This window comes from Aphanomyces astaci (genome assembly GCF_000520075.1).
Source record: "Aphanomyces astaci strain APO3 unplaced genomic scaffold supercont1.2, whole genome shotgun sequence".
In the NCBI taxonomy this organism is placed as follows: Eukaryota; Oomycota; class Saprolegniomycetes; order Saprolegniales; family Verrucalvaceae; genus Aphanomyces; species Aphanomyces astaci.
Window position 1 is genome coordinate 1,387,330 of NW_009798265.1, and position 16,027 is coordinate 1,403,356.

Genomic DNA, 16,027 nt, shown 5'->3' on the forward strand with positions numbered 1-16,027 from the left:
TGCTATTATAATAGTGTTTCTTAAAGAGGAGTATTAATGCAGTTCGTAAAACTTAAAATCATGTCGAAATTCGTATAAGTGCTGATGGAAAATGAACTAAAAGAGTGGAAATATCAATAGGCTGAAAACAGTTCCGAGCCACTTGATTTTATCCAGTTATGTGTCAAAAATTGCATCTGATTGGCTGAAAATTTCTGAGTGATTGTTTTCTACCAATCATGTATCGTGTGCCCACACGTATAACTATTGTAAAACATAATTCTTCGTGTCATATCGAAAACACCCACCGTAGAGGTCAAGCAAAAGGTTTATATTGCTCGCAGACATTTCATCATTGCTTTCTCGGTCGTTTGGTTGCTATAGTGTACTACAGTAGTAGTATTTGCTAGGACTTTGCGTGGACACCACGAGTGCTGCGGCCTCGGTACGATTGGCGAAGGCGTCGAGGGGCAGTGTGGGCTTGGAGGGTGGGGGGCTGGCACGGGTTCGGCTCGGGGGGTTTGAACGGATCCACTACAACAGCAACATGGGGCATCCAATCCACGATCAATTGTTCGTACGTGGACATTGGGTAGGCCGGCCGTGCTTGATGCGGACTTGCTGCTCGCGGCGCGCTTCCGACAGTTTACTCCTTTTTGTAGCGCTTCCTAGCTCGTGAAGGAGCTTGACATCTTGGTGGATCTGCAGGTCTAGCGCCTTTTGCAGCCGCACGGACGACGTCTCGGCCTCGTCCAATCGGATTTGCGGTCGAAGTACATGTGCCGTCTCCAGCAAGCCCAGGGGGGACGAACGCGGCTGGGTGGGGCTCGGTTGATTGAATGCAAACGATCCGTTCATGTATGATGGTTTGGCGTCACTCAGCGGGCGATGCGGATTCCATCCATCGGTGGGGGTTATGACACTAGTACGGGCGGTTGGACTGAGCGAAGCACGTCGTGGATCTCGTTCGGGGCGCTGATTGGACGCGTCGGCTGTTGTTGTTGGTGGGGGAACATGCCGCTGGAGCAAAAAGTTGGGCAGTTTCACGCGATTCCCCTGCATGCGCGCAATGGGTACACACTTGAGCAGTGGTAGCATGGGCGAGTCGATGGGTTTGGGCTCGGACGCCACGGCCAACTGCGTGGCAGTCTACACCGTTGTTCTCCTACAAAACTCCAATGGCATCATTGCGTACCTCGCGCTGGGTGTGTTGGAAGTCGTTTCCCAAGCGCATAATCCGTCGCAAGGATGCAATTCCCCGCTTTCCCATGACGCGATGCAGCTAAACCAACCGATCGTGTCCAAAATGAATGGCTAAGAAACACTCGATATGTACCGTCGTGGGGTGCGACGGGTACGTCAACACGAACGCTTGCATCACGTACGACGACGCTATTACACATGTCCGCGGCATCCACGTCGAGTCGTCGCAGTACAGAACATTGCCCCGGGTCAGCGTCGCCACTTGCACGTCCAACTCGACGTCCTTCTCGTGGGATCTACATGTATATCTGTGACGACGGCGGGGGGTGGCTGAAGGAGGATATGTGACAAGGTCCTACCTCGATTCTTTGATGGCTCGAACCAAAGTCGTGGACTGGTGGACCACACACTCGCCTTCGTCGATCCAGTAGATGGCGTCGGCCAATTTGTTGGCACTGGACCGCTCCGGCACCACCACTTAAAGTCACACACTAAGTCAATCTCCACCATTCAACCAGTGATGAATGTGCGGTGCTTCCACTCCTCCCATATCATCGCAAGGACATGCTCAAAATGCAATACCTCGTACATACCGTCGTTGCGTCGGAACCTGAGTTTGCGAAGGCCATACCACACTGAGCAAAATCGGTCGTCTTCCAGCGCCCCCAGTGCATCGCTCTACACTCAGCTCATTGGTCTCACATTTCGCCGTTTTGCATCATCTCAATGTTGGACTCGTGAGAGTACTTCTTCTTTTGCTATATCAACACAAGGGTACGCACGTACTTGTCGAAGGAACGCGAGGCGGTCGGTCCACTTTTGCAGCGTAGGCCACGACACGATGAATTCGCCCTTGTACACGGCTACAACGTGCGCGCCTTCCGCCGTCGTCATGGCCAGAATCTGACGGTTGGGTTCGTGCGCGAGGATTTCGTACTCGCCGAACCACTCGTTTGCCCGGACGGTGCGGATCTTGAGCCACGAGTCGCTGGCGTCGGACGATGACGTGGCGGCGTCTGTGGTCGTGGGGGACGTGACGTGCACGAGGTCCACGGTGCCACGCACGACCACAAAGAAGCGCTCGACGGGTTTGCCCTTATCAAACACTGGACGACAAGTCACGATGCCATCTCCGGGTTAGGTTGGTTTTACTGTACGAACCGACGACATTCGGGGCAAGGGTTTGAAACAACGTTCGTTCGCAGATGCGCACGCGGAGCTCCACGTCCATGGCCTGGAACACGGGCACGTTCTTGATAATGTCCATAACCAGTCGAATGCGCTTTTGCCGGGCAAACTCGATCACACATGGCCAATGCGACCGTTGCGACCGGTTCTTGATGATGTAATGGATGACGAGTTTCCAGTGGTCTCGCGCTCGCCTACACGAATGCACCAATTACAACGCTAAAATGTGGACGAGGTTGGGGCGGGGCCGCACTCGGACGAGTTGCGCGCGACGACGATTGTCGCCGAGGATGGAACAGTGCGCCCGTGGGCGAGAACATGGTCGTATTGGGATCGAGGCAGCACCAGCACCGTCACGTCGGTCGCAGCTACCTAACCCCATGGAGCTTTATAGCATACTGTAGCACGTTGGACGGTTTGTCCGTCAGGTTACCGCTGAAACCCGATGCTGAATACCAGGATGGAACAAGGCCTGTTCACTCAAGACGTCGCCCGGTCCGAGGCGCGCTTCGATGTCGCCCAAGGGGTGGTTAATGGCGACGCTCGTCCCGCTCTCTGCGCCTCGCCGGGTGGACAGCGACCGCTTGATGCTGGTTCTACGCGTGGTTTAGCTCAAGCCAGAGTCCCACGACGTACGGCGTTCGCGGCCGCTTGCTCAGGGCTTGGATGGCTTTCATGGGATCCAACTCGTTCTTCACGTTGCTCGTACTGACCCTCCCGTCTTGCCACCCCCCTCGACGACTCATGGCATCCTTCCGTGCAAACACATGACCTTGGCTATTGAACGTGATCAAATGAATATATATATAGGGATTATTTATATTTAGTAAACCATTCTGTGGCACTTGGAAGGAAATAATGTTCGGAGTTTCAATGAAGAAGACACACCTCTGAGGGCGCCGGTGCCGATGAATCCAGACGTTGACGTGTCCGGCTAGAATAATGTACAGCGCTATCACATCGGGAAGTGTCACAGGCGATTCGTTTTGGACAGAACGATCTATACCTTGTGTCTGGTCGCCTTGGTTGAAGACTAGTTACCATGATAAAGATCAATCTTCAGAGCAAGTCTGTTATAGGTCACGATTTTGTACTGATATCGTTTGAGGAATACACTGCGAACGTAAACAGCTCGGCAATACAGCCTTGCACGCGCACGGGGAACTTGTCCTTCCACTCGATGGCCGATAGCAGGTTTCCTATCGCAGCGTGGACATCGTCTGACGTCGCTGGGGCTGCTAAAGGGGGAGACTCGCCTTCCAACCTAGAAAGGTAGAAGGACAATTTGACCTTATCCTCGAGATGTGGCCAGCGCGTACGGGACTTGTTGAGGCTGCTCCTGCTGCCGCTTCAAATGGGTGGCATGCAGGTCAAGAAGGTCGTTGCATAGTTTGGCCACGTACGGCTCTGCCACGTATACGCGAGGCCATTGGATGATCGCGACTTTGCAGTCGGTCAGCGTCATGGCGGTGTCAGTAGTGACGATTGTGTTGTTCTCCGAATCGTCAATTCGCATGCTTCCAATGCAGTCCCCCGGGCCGCACGAGTGGACTTGATCGTGGGAGTGCATGAGGGTGACCGTGTTGGCCGTCCTGCCCACATGAAGTACGAGGCGGGGGTGGGTACCTGCGTCGGCGGGTTTTGGAACCTGATCCACCAACGTCGGGCGATCTATTCGACATTGAACACGTAGAGTGAATTGCAATCGATTGGGTTGAAACGTACGTCCAGAACGAACGAGGAGGATCGACCCCGCCAAGACGACGACGACGCCGTGGCCGAGCCGTTCGCCTTGGTCCCACAAAAGGTGGTTGAACGGAATGTCCACGACTTGCATCGATTCCAACACGCGGTGGAGAGTGCGCTGGGGCATCGCGGCAAACGCGGTCTTGGTGCACAGGAAGTTGGCAAACTTGAGCGCGTTCTGGCGGTCGTGTTTGGGTTTTGTCGCTTGGTCGAGCACTTGGCGCGGGTTGTACAGCAACGAGTCATCATATCTTTGGAGGAGGGCGGCCACGAAGCGTGCTGGCACACACAGCAACATCGCGGTCAGCGTGCCTGCGCCAAACACATCGTAAACTTGTAGGAAAAACGCTATTGTGGAAGTTGAACCTTTGGCCAAGTTGCGCGCCACCACGTACGACGATTGGCTGTGGGAGTTGGTCAGGATCGGAACGTGTCCGAAGGCCCCCCCGACGCCCAACGAACTTAGGAATTGGCCGCACTTGTCGAAGGTTTCAGTGCCCAACGACGCCGACGTGTCGGCCCCGTCGCGAGTTGTTCCATGGGGCGTCGGCGGATGACTGTCGTCCGGGAGCTTGTGCTGGTGCAGTTCCATATGAATGATCGAGCTTCGGCGGCGTTGCTTTCGCCGTGCCGTGAGGCGGTGGATATTGATTGACCCGTTGAGGACAATGTACATGTACTCGCACCTACAATATCGTAACGGGTGGTTGAAATGCTAGAGGAGTGGGTTACGTGTGGTCTTGTTGGAGTACAATCGTGCCCGCGTCTACCACCCGAACGGCGGCCTCTTGCGCCATGGTTTCCAGTGCGTACTGACCGAGTTGTTGGAAAAACAAGCCGGCATCGCACCGCCATAACGCTTTGGCAATGTCGCGAACCATTCCTGGTGTAAACCCATATGTTCAAATTGGAATGGTTTACTCGCTCTACCTGCCGTCCGGACCCTGGGAGCTGTCGCCAAGAGCGCCGTCAGGTGCGCCACCACCTCGTCGGACTTTTTTGGAAGGTCCACGCTATCATATTGGGCTACAATCTGTTCCACGTCTGCGATATTGAGCACAATTGCCGTCGTCTACCCCAGCCGACCATGATTGACAATCGATGATATTTTGTATCGAATGGGTGTACCGTGTAGGCAGCACGGAGGGTGGCGCTTTGAACCCCACCAGAGGCGACCGCTTGCTCCCCAAAGGACTCGCCGTCCCCGAGCTCCCCCACACACCACCCGAGCCCTGGATCGTACTCGAGCTTGTCGATCAAGGCAGATGCGGCGTTGGTTCCGAACTTTTTTGTGATTGTTCCGGACGAAGCGGGAGCAGATGCATTCTGGGGACCAAGCAGTCGGCATCGTGACTCCTCGACAGAGTCTTGCACGTACAAGAGCACCTTTCCAGCCACACAGATCACAAGGGGGACGTCGGGGTCTCCTTGGCGACTCAGCACTTCGTGTGCCTTGAACGTTCGGTGCCGCTATACAGTATAGACGTCGTATTATGAACTGGGATTGGTAATAAAGATATATATATTTAGATACCAGTCGATGACAGAGAGCTTCCACGGCGTCTCGGGGCAGCGATCGAAAATATTGAAAGTGCAGGAGGAACTCAATCAAGTCTCGCACTTGACGTGGCGTACGGTGGGGGGGCTCGGTTTCAATCGCATACAAACAATGCCGCGGCGTCCACATCGTGTCGTTGTTGTGGGCGAGGATGCGGCGGTAGTCGCTTTGGCTCAGCATGGCCACCTCTAGCGCAAGAAATGATTAGACGACAGGTAACCATGAAAGACAAGGAGCCACGAACTGGCGCTGGACTGGGCGAGGATGGTGGTGTCGCGGCACAGGCATCCATTGACCGCCGTCTGGAAACAAGACAATAATCGTGAGCCCCCGTGAAAACAAGGGCTGACGTACGTTGCCAAAGGTGTCGCCTGTGGTGGCAGTGGTTTCGCATGTCCCAAACTGGACGTCTTCACTTGGGTACGTGGCCTGATGCCACGCTGGGTACGCTTTGTCCGAGTAGTCGTACGCGGCATTCTTGTACGAGCTCACGATCCCTTCGAGGACGACGTAGACGCCAGACGCTCCATCGATGGGGTCCCCTTGATGGTATACGACTTGGCCGTCGTGCAGGACCACCACCTGCATATGTCGACAGAAATCTAACTCAACGAATAAACCCTCTTGTTGATGTTGGGCTGTATGTATCGTGATCTCCTTACAAAGCTTGCTGGTGTACGAGGCATGGGCAAACACGTGCATGCTTTGCACAACCTCCATCTATACCATATCACAAGATCTAAATGTCCACAGCACCATGTTACCACCACGTACCAGCAGCTTCAGGTCCACGTCCGAGCGATGTTCTTGGCTAGACACGACATGCATTGGAAAATGAAGATTGTCGACCTACGACATACTCCTTGTTGTACGCATGTTGGAACCGCTCGAGCTTGTGGCGGTGCCACGATTGCGGCTCGAACAACGTCACTTCCCCTGCTGAGCGCTGGTTCGCCGCCAAGGCAAACTGACCGATGCAGCGCACGAGGCACTTGAGGCGGTGCCAACGCACCTGTGCGCGGTTCATGCGAGTATGGTGACAGTTACACAGGGAAACTGCCAACAATGAAATTTGGACGAGAGTGATGGTTCGGTTACAACACGGTAGTACTGGTAACGATATTACTACGTTGGACATTAATACTACAGTACAAGCTTAAGACGGATACTTGCTTGGTTTGGGAACAGGGTCGTACAATGACGATGAAGGGCTGCCCACGTGCGCGACAAGTCGGGCGAGAGCTCGTGGAGTTGCGCGGTATGCTGGCAACAGACGCTCCACAGCTTTCTTCGCATCGTTCTCGTCCCCGACGGCGCAGTCTCGCGGATCTGGAACCGAAAGGATGGAGATGGGGTTCACCATAGCTTTCCATATGCGTGGATTTCGTCGCTCTGCATGCAGGAGTAGTCTCGAGATCTGGTGGTCTAGACAGGCTACACGAGTCGCGCACTGACCCATCGTAGCAATGGTGGCTTCATTCTGTCCGAAGACAGGACCAGGGGTGGCTGACGAACGGGTGGCTGTGAACGCTTCGATCATTCGGAGAGCCGGAATATGCCCTCTCAGCTGACGAAGAGGCGAACTCCCCCGTAAGGTTCCGGCGAGCATAAGGCGGAAGCAACCACGCGCTTCGATGTCGTCTCGGACTCGAAGCTTCACGAGAACAAGTGCGACCAAATGCTGCAGGGACGGACCGCCAAAAGGACTGAGGAAGTTGGCGTGTTCAACGGACTCGGTGGCGTCGGCACCACGGGTGTCGAGGTACGGCAGCGACGTGTTCTCCCACTCAAAGGTTGGTCGATCTTGGGCCCACCACCGGACAAAGTCGTATGCATGCTGGTCTTCGCCCAGACGAAGGAGAATACCTGGAGCGACGTCGCGGAGGCCCATATTGTCGCTACGGTTGAGACGAAGGCATTCAAACAGCACGTCGATCGCTGCGCGAAGGGACGAGTCTGTGCCCATGTGTTCCAACGCTTCGATCTGGGACGCAAGGGAAAGCATGTAGGGTCGCGTCTCGTACATGCCCCAGAATTGACCCACGCGGAAGATGTCGAGGCCTTGGACTGCGAGGAGGTCCTCCTTGGCATGAGCCGCGGCATCGACTGCCTTTTTCACGGCGCAGCACCGCGTCTTGTGCGTCGTAAAGTGCTGCATTTGATGCTCTCGACCACAGTACCGGATCATGTGGCAGCGACTGCATCGAAGGAGCGGCTGGCCGCTTACTTGCGTCTGTCGACTGCACACGGCACATCGATCTCCGCGATGCATGATGACGATGGACTTTACGACAATTCAAACTTTGTGTGCCCCTTCAGCTGAGGATACACTATTTGAGTTCAATACACTATTTCAGATATTTATCAAATAGTGTGGAAGGTAATCAAGGTTTGCAAAATAATGCGAGCGACACTGTGGCTGGTGACATTCTGGATGGCAATGGTCTCAGCCAAGTCTAAACAGCACTCCAGGGTACACCGCTACCCTCGATGCTTCTTGCAATGTGTCGTTGATGATGCTGGTGCTACGTAGGTAGATCGCATGTGGCGCGTGCAGAAGAAATCATGCGAATCCAACGAGTGCCGCCACTTGGACCTGATGACCAACATGAATTGCGTGCACGAATGCATTTCCCCGACGTGTTTCACTGAAGTTTATGCGTCTGAACCGGTGAGTGGTTTATCCTTCGGCTGCAGAAGTGGTGATATTAGAGATGAGTAGCTCGAAGATGGCGAAATCGACGAGTACCGCTACAACAAGTTCCTCACGTGCGTTCGCAACGATTACCGTTTGCGAGCACGGCGACCGTCCAAAGACGAGCTATAATAGAACCGTCGTGTCGTTCAATGTAGCTACTAGCAATCCAGTTTTTTGCACAATCAACACTGCTTAGGATAAACAAACCCTTATACTACCAGTAGTACATGTGATGGTACCATTATGACCGTCAACGCCAACGGTCAATGCCAGACCTGGTAGGAATGTATACCACGTGATAGACTTCGTAGTTTGGTCTAGGGTGAAGGCAGACACATGCGTTCTAGAAGGCCTTTCCATGATTACACTAGCGCTTGTGAACATCTACAGTACACATCGCAACGCGTTTCGGGGTTTCGGGGTTTCAACCATGTATGTACATCGTAAGCGTCGGATTGTCTAAATCACACATTAATACCTGTTACACAAACAGTTACACGTTTTCACATCGTTGGGTCTACTGGAAAGCTGACAGCATGGGTGCGGCTGCGAGTGTGGTGACGAAAGGGCAATGTCAGGCGCTGTGCGGAGACCTGTTTGACGAGTCCGAGTGGGACAAACAGGCAGTGGACGGCGTGGTCAGTCGGGACAAACTCACGACGGTGCTGTCGACATTGACGGACGCGTTCCTCACGCACGACTGGGGCTCCGACGGGGGCACTCACACAAAGGTGAGTGTGGTGAACCACCTGCTCCAGGCCAGAGGTATCACGACGTGGTTTGACCAAGAGAAAATGGAGGTAGCGACACCTTTCTTTGCATCATGATCTGAAGATGATGTTTATGTATGACATACTGTCAAAGGGCAATGTGAAGAAGCAAATGATCCACGGCATCGACAACGCCCGCGTAATTGTAGTGTTTGTGACCCAGCGATACATTGCCAAAGTGGGCGGCCCCAATGCGGAAGACAACTGCCAGCTCGAATTTAACTACGCCGCCAGACGCAAGACCGCGTCGAGGATGATCCCGGTGCTCATAGATCCGACCCCGGCCTTGAAGAATCCGGCGTCGTGGAACGGAGAAGTGGGGTTTGTGCTGGGGGGGCATTTGTACTTGGACTTGAGCGGCACGTTCGACGACGACCACCTCTTAGCCTCCAAAGTGGACGAACTGGTCGCCAAGATTGTCAGCATTGGCGGCACTCCCCTGGCTCGGAGGTTTCCACCGGAGTCGCCGTCGGATGCGAAAGAGCAAGCAAAATACGTTCCTTCGCCCCCTGTCGTAGCCACTCTTCAAGCAGCCCCAGTGTTCAGTGCACCCACGGTGTCGTTGGCATCGCTCACCAAGGAGGACGTTGCGTTGCTACTGAATGCGTTGGCATGCTCCAAGTTTAGGTACTGGTTACAATATGAGACTCTTTACTTATGATAGGCATGTAGCGCGGCCTTTCTAGAGAATGAAGTGACGGGGGAAGTGCTGTGTGGTGCGGCGAATGTCGAAGAAATCAAGGAGCTCGGGATGCCTCTGGCTGCGAAGGCTCGCGTTTTGTTTGACAAGATCGCCGAATTCAAAGCCTCGGGTGTCCCCCCCACTCTCCTTCGTGACAAGACCAGGCCATCCACAGGCGTCATATCTACTCCATCCACAATCGCAGAAGTCAAAACCACTGAGTTATCTGGTTCCAACGTGGCATCCACGGCCAAATCCTTTGAAGACATCACGATGGCCTTGTTGCCGTCTGAATGGGTGGCTGTGATGAAGTACAAGCTGGAAGTGAATGGAGCGAACACTTTGTCCAAGCACACCCTGTCGTGGTTTGATTCCAGCTGCTCCGTGTCTGCAGCCAACGGGTTCTTCTCCGATGGGAATTACGCCGCAGAGTTAAAAGGAACGGCTTCGTCGCGCGCTATGCGTCTGCAGGCGATGGGTGGTCGACTGGACAAGAACGCATTTCTTCTGCGCTTTCGAATGAAACCGATGGCTGGCGGTGCGACGCCGCTAGCAGCCGGCCGCTTTCCTTGGTTTGCTATCGATGTCACGACCGACTTGTGCTTAGCACTGTCGTGCAACCAAGGCAAGGACGTGTTTTTTGTGAAAATGGATGGTAGGACAACGCATGCAAAGTTGATGTCTCGATGACGACCTCACCCAAGGAGCCCCAGTGACGGTGGCGCTGGCGGAATGGGTGGACGTGGCGATACTTGTGAGTATACGGACGGCGTCGATCATTCAGGTGCGCAACCCATTTTGAACCAACGATACAAGAGTATCTGAATCAATTGTTTTGTATTGTAGGTTGTTTTAGACTCAAAGTATATGGACGCCATCACCGTGGACAAGGGATTTGAATTGCACATCCCAACGGATGTGAACCAATCGCTTCGAGACACTGAGCACAATCAGCTGTACCTCTTCCGTCCAGACACACACCAAGGACTGTTTCATGGGTACTTGCGCGACATTGAAATGTACTCGACCCTTCCTGCGTCGCGCAAGTTGCCGCGCATTACGGACGCCGACGACCCAGATCGCCACCGTCTGCATCTCACCCACCGAGATGCGTTGGTGGAGGGGTTAACACTCGCCTTCCATTACCCCAAGATGGCCGTAGATGCCGTCGACATCGTCACTGGTACTACATACGATCCATATTCCAATATTGGGCTTCCTTCCATTGTTGCTTGCAGGCCGCGCCATGACGTTGCCTGGCGGTAGCTTCATCCACTCGTCGTTGGGAGCGTACTTTGACGGGAATTACTACGACGACACCGAGTTGGATCGCAACTTGGTCGTGGCGGGCAAGTTAGGCGCTACGTTTTCCAGAAACAAGTTTGCTGTGGCGATCACGATGGCCCCGTTAGCAGCGTGCTGTGTGTTTTGCATGGGGTCGTACTATCGGTGGTTCGGCTTGACGGTGACCAACACGATGGAGGTCAAAGTTACGTTCAACAACCAGCGAGTGGGACTCGTCGTGAGGCAAGAGAGGGAGATGGTTCGACTGTCCCGAGAGCGCTGGCACGACGTTGTGGTCGTGGTCGACGGACTCAGCGTCACGGTGCTCATCGATGGGAATCGCATGGACGAGCTCTATTTACCTCAAGACTTCACGTACACGGCCCCGCCTGACGCGGACAACGACATGTTCCTAGTCAACTACTCGTGCAGCGGATGCTTCCACGGGTTTATGAGGGAGTTTGCGATGTGGAAACTCAGTTGAGATATAATGCACACACTTTTGAAGAGTGAACGAGACATCACTGTACGCACTTTTGTATTGGGCAACTAGTCCAACTGACTGTGGCTGAATTAGTTATGTTGGACTGCAAGATGGGACCGCTACGTAGGCTGGGCTACCGGCGGTGGCTTGATCGTATAGCGTTGTAAGTATAACCCCGAAACCCCGAAGCAAGCGATAATTACCCCAACAAATGTGAATAGCATGTCTGGTAGGCCATTTCGAGAAACATTGGTACCCTTCCAAGAGAGCCCCAAATACTGCGTTTACGAGGCTGATCTATATACTAGGTAGTATGTGCAACGCCACGGCGGATTTCATATACTACTCTGCTCCCAAATAGGTTTCGTGTGTGCTTTTAAAGCATGACTTCGTCCGCAACAGGAGTTGAGAGCTAGCGGCAGTCTTGCTGCAGTACAACGGCATGTAGCGCATGGGTATAGCGACGCAGCCACAAGGCATTGCAACGGCAGCCTGGCAGACATGTGCTGTCGGGCACAGTGTACTTTATGCCACCAGTCGCCCTTAGCGAAACCTTGCCGGCTTGTGGTGTAGGCTGAAATCCATCGCATTCAACAGCGGCGACAGGTGCAGCACTGTGAAACACATGCTACGACATGATTGTCAGGACACAACCCATCCATCGTTATGTATGGAGGGAGGATGATCAAAATCAATCCATATTATATCAATCATACAAGAGTATTCTAAGAGAAGAACGAGGCTCCATAGACTTCGTGCACGATGCGGTAGTAGTTTCAAAATGGCGTGCAGAAATGTGCCGAGCAACTGTGCCACATCGAACAGGAACAACATCGTCCAGCCGTCGTCAAAGACTATGCTTCCGCTGGGGGACATACCCCCACACGTGGATGCAGTACGGTATGGAGTCCACGTGCCACAGACGTCTCGGCACTGTTGTTAGTGTGGGTCCACAGGGTCCACACAATGGCCCATGATTGTCGATCCAGAAAGGCAAGCGCCATAATATCCGAAATTCCGGATAAAATGGCACTCGAACCAAAACGTGATGAGGGTGATCCCGCAAGGGTACTTGGGGTGTCAACCTGAACGAAGACATGACAGATGCTTCATAAAACCAAGTAACGTTATCGCATTCAAATTGGGTTGTGTTGGCATTGACGTCACTTCATACTACTAGTATAAGGATCGATTGTTCTTGTGGGGAACCACGATGTTCTGTACACTAGGCGCATGTTCAACGACCAATGCCTTGGAGTTTATGGTGCAACCACGTCTCAGAGAAATTTCTGCAGCTTCACTTGGTGTTTGTATGGAGTGGTCGGTCTATTTTAAGATATTAGCCGACGACACTCATTTCTCAACGTCCAGCACCATCAACATGGACACGTTTAGCCATGCCAAGCTCGCCGCGGCGGACTTCCTGCACGAGGTCAAGCTCAGTGCTATGGAGGTCCTCCTAAAATAGCTTCAAATTCAGGTAAGACTCGTCTCCTCACGACCTCTCACGTCCGTTGCTACTGTAGACCCATCGACTGCTCCACGCGCTGCTGCTAGGGCCGGACTCTTGGAGACTGCAACTCCAAGAGTTGACCGGGGTGCAGTACGTGCTGGACACTGTGGACAACATCGTTCAAGTCCTCGACTCCAAGGCGAGCGTTTCCTCGTGCCTCTTGCCCGTGGTCGTACGTATGTACAGTGGGTGTGAAAAGTTTAAGTCCATCTGATATATATTTCAGTATATTAATTTTCGAATGAAGTATTTACATTTGTATGAAACGAATGAGTGCATTTGATAGGTGTAGTTTCAACCAATCAAGTGCGATCTTCAAGCCAGCGTTCTGGTGAGCCAATAAGAAAGTAGACAAGACGAGAAAAAGTACCACTGTCAAAAAGTTTAAGTCCGACATCAATGAAACGAAAAAAGTGAATGTATTTCAAACTTTAATACTTCGTATGACCACCTTTGGCTGCAATAACCATGGCCATTCTACTTGGCATCGATTGAATCAACTTTTGGATGTATTCCAATGGAATTTCATCCCACAACCTCTCAATTTTCGATCGCAAGTCACCAAGCGACGTTGCAGGCATAATACGAATCTTCCGCTCGATTTCCTCCCACACATGTTCAATGGGGTTCAAGTCTGGGCTCTGAGGTGGGTGGGCAAGAGTTTCGATAGCATTATCGTCGAACAAGCGCATTACAACTTTCGCCTTATGTATGGGGGCATTGTCTTGTTGGAAGACGAAGTCAAGCGAGAGGTCCAATTTGGCACAGTTGTCGGGCAGCTGGGCCTCCAAGAGCTCAACATAATCCTCAGAGTTCATCTTGCCGTCGATGAACACCAGAGTACCGGTGCCATTCATTCCTATGGCGCCCCACACCATGACCGACTGACGCCCACTTTTAAACGTAGGAACGACACAGGCCTCGTTGAATTCTTCGCCGGGTCGGCGCCAGACGTAGACTCGCCCACTCGAGCCGGTCAAATTCAACGGACTTTCGTCCGTGAAGAGCACCTTCTTCCAGTCATCGTAAGTCCAATGCTGGTACTTTTTCGCGTAGTCCAGGCGTTTCTTTTTGTTGACCTTTGACAGGTATGGCTTCTTGCGTGCCGCACGCCCATGTAAACCAGTGTCACGTATACATTGACGAATAGTCGCCAGCGAAATGTCCTTGTCGTGGAAGACGGCAAAGGTTTCCTGCAGTGTCTCAGCGCTGAGGCGGCGGTTTTGTTTCACCGCGCGAACGATGATGCGGTCCTCATGCGGGGTTGTCACATGTGGGCGGCCAGTCCGAGGTGCAGAACGAACAAGACCAGTTTTGTTGAACGCCTTCATTATGGATTTAACCGATGGTTTAGGTATGTCCAGTTCCTTGGCGATTTGGGCGTAGCTGAGGCCGCTTTTGTGCTTTGAAATCACGCGGCTGCGTATCTCAGGTGGATGCTCCTTGCCCTTGCCCATGCTTTCGTTTCAGAGGGTTGTTGAGTGCTGTAGTTGGTTGTGGAGGCGTGGTTGCAATTTATAAATGAAATTTTGGTGATGGTAGATGATTAGAGATCATGTTTGTGTTTGAATGTCGCCGTACTATCATGTGGACTTAAACTTTTTGAGAGTGGTACAAAGTTTGACTTCAAGTTTAGCCAGCTGTTCTTCAGGTTTTACGTCATCGATTGTTGAACTTGTTAGCCAATGCAGTATAAATTGAATGGATCAAGACTCGTGTCAACGTGACAAATATTTTAGAAATAATCTGAAATTTTCGAAATTTTGACAGGTGGACTTAAACTTTTCACAGCCACTGTACGTACATATGTAGTCGCAACGGCGTCCTTTGTCTTACTGACGACTCTTGATGTGCCCAGTTTGCCGTGATGAGCGGAACGGCCTTCGTGCCGTTTGCCAACGCTGTGCTCCCGTCGCTGGTGATCCATTCGTCAAGCTGGCAAAGACTGCTTCACGAAAATTAGCACCGTGTCGAAATACAATGTGAAGATCCTTGTGTCCGTGTGGGAACTATCGCGGACCATTAGGTGACTTGATATTGAAATGTGCACTGTTCACCCCATTGGCAGGTGAGGCTCAAGGCCTCATCGCACAGCAATTGACGACAGTCGTCACAATCTGGCCCAAGTCGGAACTGGCCGAGCACTGCGACGATATGTTGCTCCTACTCACCAGCGCTATTCAAGACCACAAAGCTTTCGTTCGCGTGGCGGCAGGCGAAGCGTTGTGCGCGTTTGGCGAGACATGATACGGTCAAGTCTACCATGCCGTGGACTGAACACATATGAACAGGAACGAGCGCATGAAACAAGTCGCGAAACCCCAGGTACATCACTTCTCATGAACCTGCGTAAGTCACATCGGAGAACATATTAATAACGTGATCGACCAGTGATGGGCCGAATGTTCAGTGATGTGCCGATTTATTTCATCCAATTAAATCGTTCGAGCTGTATTATTGGACAAAAGAGAACCTCTCATGCCAATAATCTTGTAAAAGTTTATGGTGGGAAAAATTATTATATGTAAAAGGTTTTCGAGTTTGAATTGACATCCAAATGCCGCCTCGACGCCGTACACTGACCACACCCTGAGAGCAGCCGTTCACAGTCCTATCCAAAGCCCATTAGGTAGAGTAATTATCCACACGAATTTTCCAATACAATTTCCCTGAAAATCCTTCGGGGAATACCGGTACAAGTAAGCAGAACTACCGCTGTGTTTGTTGTTGCAGCACTTCTGGAGCACCTACCAGTACTGTAGTGCTCGCCTCGCAATGTTTACGCATATCAACAACCCTGTGTACAGTACTGTACTGCACTCCAGGAGTAGTAGGTGCAATGAATGCGTGCAGTTTGTGATCTTGCACCATCCCCATTTGCTGTACGGTACTAGTACACTGTAGTGTGCGTCGTGCCGACGT

General features: G+C 52.4%; 6 protein-coding genes across 8 annotated transcripts; 4 read left to right on the forward strand and 2 right to left on the reverse strand.

Moving 5' to 3' along the window:
• Window positions 1-289: 289 nt before the first annotated feature.
• H257_01371 (hypothetical protein) lies at window positions 290-6,716 on the reverse strand. Of its 3 annotated transcripts, XM_009824534.1 has the most exons (26): window positions 6,535-6,716; window positions 6,449-6,485; window positions 6,337-6,394; window positions 6,029-6,276; window positions 5,919-5,976; window positions 5,651-5,862; window positions 5,245-5,586; window positions 5,047-5,188; window positions 4,849-4,999; window positions 4,483-4,802; window positions 4,096-4,428; window positions 3,690-4,041; window positions 3,465-3,634; window positions 3,377-3,403; window positions 3,259-3,322; window positions 3,007-3,147; window positions 2,804-2,966; window positions 2,624-2,742; window positions 2,344-2,564; window positions 1,969-2,288; window positions 1,776-1,860; window positions 1,542-1,659; window positions 1,316-1,478; window positions 1,175-1,261; window positions 561-1,128; window positions 290-513 (listed from the first exon to the last, which is right to left on the reverse strand). In XM_009824534.1, exons 1-26 carry the CDS (start codon window positions 6,699-6,701, stop codon window positions 386-388), a joined length of 4,794 nt encoding a protein of 1,597 aa, XP_009822836.1. In that variant the 5' UTR covers window positions 6,702-6,716; the 3' UTR covers window positions 290-385. The 3 variants fall into 3 exon arrangements, with proteins under 3 accessions (XP_009822836.1, XP_009822837.1, XP_009822838.1); XM_009824535.1 differs by having other exon boundaries at window positions 561-1,261; XM_009824536.1 differs by having other exon boundaries at window positions 561-1,261; window positions 1,542-1,673.
• A 60-nt stretch (window positions 6,717-6,776) lies between these two features.
• H257_01372 (hypothetical protein) lies at window positions 6,777-7,967 on the reverse strand. The gene has a single exon (XM_009824537.1). The coding sequence runs from the start codon at window positions 7,944-7,946 to the stop codon at window positions 6,831-6,833; it is 1,116 nt and encodes a 371-aa protein (XP_009822839.1). The 5' UTR covers window positions 7,947-7,967; the 3' UTR covers window positions 6,777-6,830.
• Window positions 7,968-8,071: 104 nt separating this feature from the next.
• Window positions 8,072-8,591, forward strand: H257_01373 (hypothetical protein). Its single transcript, XM_009824538.1, has 3 exons — window positions 8,072-8,147; window positions 8,208-8,345; window positions 8,397-8,591. Exons 1-3 carry the CDS (start codon window positions 8,076-8,078, stop codon window positions 8,499-8,501), a joined length of 315 nt encoding a protein of 104 aa, XP_009822840.1. The 5' UTR covers window positions 8,072-8,075; the 3' UTR covers window positions 8,502-8,591.
• A 271-nt stretch (window positions 8,592-8,862) lies between these two features.
• On the forward strand, window positions 8,863-11,639 carry H257_01374 (hypothetical protein). Its single transcript, XM_009824539.1, has 6 exons — window positions 8,863-9,172; window positions 9,237-9,769; window positions 9,815-10,479; window positions 10,529-10,608; window positions 10,671-11,007; window positions 11,063-11,639. Exons 1-6 carry the CDS (start codon window positions 8,909-8,911, stop codon window positions 11,590-11,592), a joined length of 2,409 nt encoding a protein of 802 aa, XP_009822841.1. The 5' UTR covers window positions 8,863-8,908; the 3' UTR covers window positions 11,593-11,639.
• A 1,334-nt stretch (window positions 11,640-12,973) lies between these two features.
• On the forward strand, window positions 12,974-13,519 carry H257_01375 (hypothetical protein; the record flags this gene model as incomplete). The annotated part of the gene is made up of 3 exons (XM_009824540.1): window positions 12,974-13,045; window positions 13,119-13,277; window positions 13,392-13,519. The coding sequence occupies 3 exons, from the start codon at window positions 12,974-12,976 to the stop codon at window positions 13,395-13,397; spliced, it is 237 nt and encodes a 78-aa protein (XP_009822842.1). The 3' UTR covers window positions 13,398-13,519.
• Window positions 13,520-14,972: 1,453 nt separating this feature from the next.
• H257_01376 (hypothetical protein) lies at window positions 14,973-15,352 on the forward strand (the record flags this gene model as incomplete). Its single annotated transcript, XM_009824541.1, has 2 exons — window positions 14,973-15,023; window positions 15,179-15,352. The coding sequence occupies 2 exons, from the start codon at window positions 14,973-14,975 to the stop codon at window positions 15,350-15,352; spliced, it is 225 nt and encodes a 74-aa protein (XP_009822843.1).
• Between the last annotated feature and the right edge of the window lie 675 nt (window positions 15,353-16,027).

What these genes read in the sequence shown, in the direction of transcription:
- H257_01373 (XM_009824538.1), top strand. Translation starts at nt 8,076, where the DNA reads ATGCGAGCGACACTGTGGCTGGTGACATTCTGGATGGCAATGGTCTCA. An exon ending in AGTCTAAACAGCACTCCAGG is followed by an intron (nt 8,148 to 8,207) that starts GTACACCGCTAC and finishes GGTGCTACGTAG; the next exon opens with GTAGATCGCATGTGGCGCGT. An exon ending in AAGTTTATGCGTCTGAACCG is followed by an intron (nt 8,346 to 8,396) that starts GTGAGTGGTTTA and finishes AGAGATGAGTAG; the next exon opens with CTCGAAGATGGCGAAATCGA.
- H257_01372 (XM_009824537.1), bottom strand. Translation starts at nt 7,946, where the DNA reads ATGCATCGCGGAGATCGATGTGCCGTGTGCAGTCGACAGACGCAAGTA.
- H257_01371 (XM_009824534.1), bottom strand. Translation starts at nt 6,701, where the DNA reads ATGAACCGCGCACAGGTGCGTTGGCACCGCCTCAAGTGCCTCGTGCGC. An exon ending in GTATTCCTCAAACGATATCA is followed by an intron (nt 3,404 to 3,464) that starts GTACAAAATCGT and finishes CATGGTAACTAG; the next exon opens with TCTTCAACCAAGGCGACCAG. An exon ending in GTCGCGCGCAACTCGTCCGA is followed by an intron (nt 2,565 to 2,623) that starts GTGCGGCCCCGC and finishes GCATTCGTGTAG; the next exon opens with GCGAGCGCGAGACCACTGGA.
- H257_01374 (XM_009824539.1), top strand. Translation starts at nt 8,909, where the DNA reads ATGGGTGCGGCTGCGAGTGTGGTGACGAAAGGGCAATGTCAGGCGCTG. An exon ending in TTGACCAAGAGAAAATGGAG is followed by an intron (nt 9,173 to 9,236) that starts GTAGCGACACCT and finishes ATACTGTCAAAG; the next exon opens with GGCAATGTGAAGAAGCAAAT. An exon ending in GTTTTTTGTGAAAATGGATG is followed by an intron (nt 10,480 to 10,528) that starts GTAGGACAACGC and finishes ACCTCACCCAAG; the next exon opens with GAGCCCCAGTGACGGTGGCG.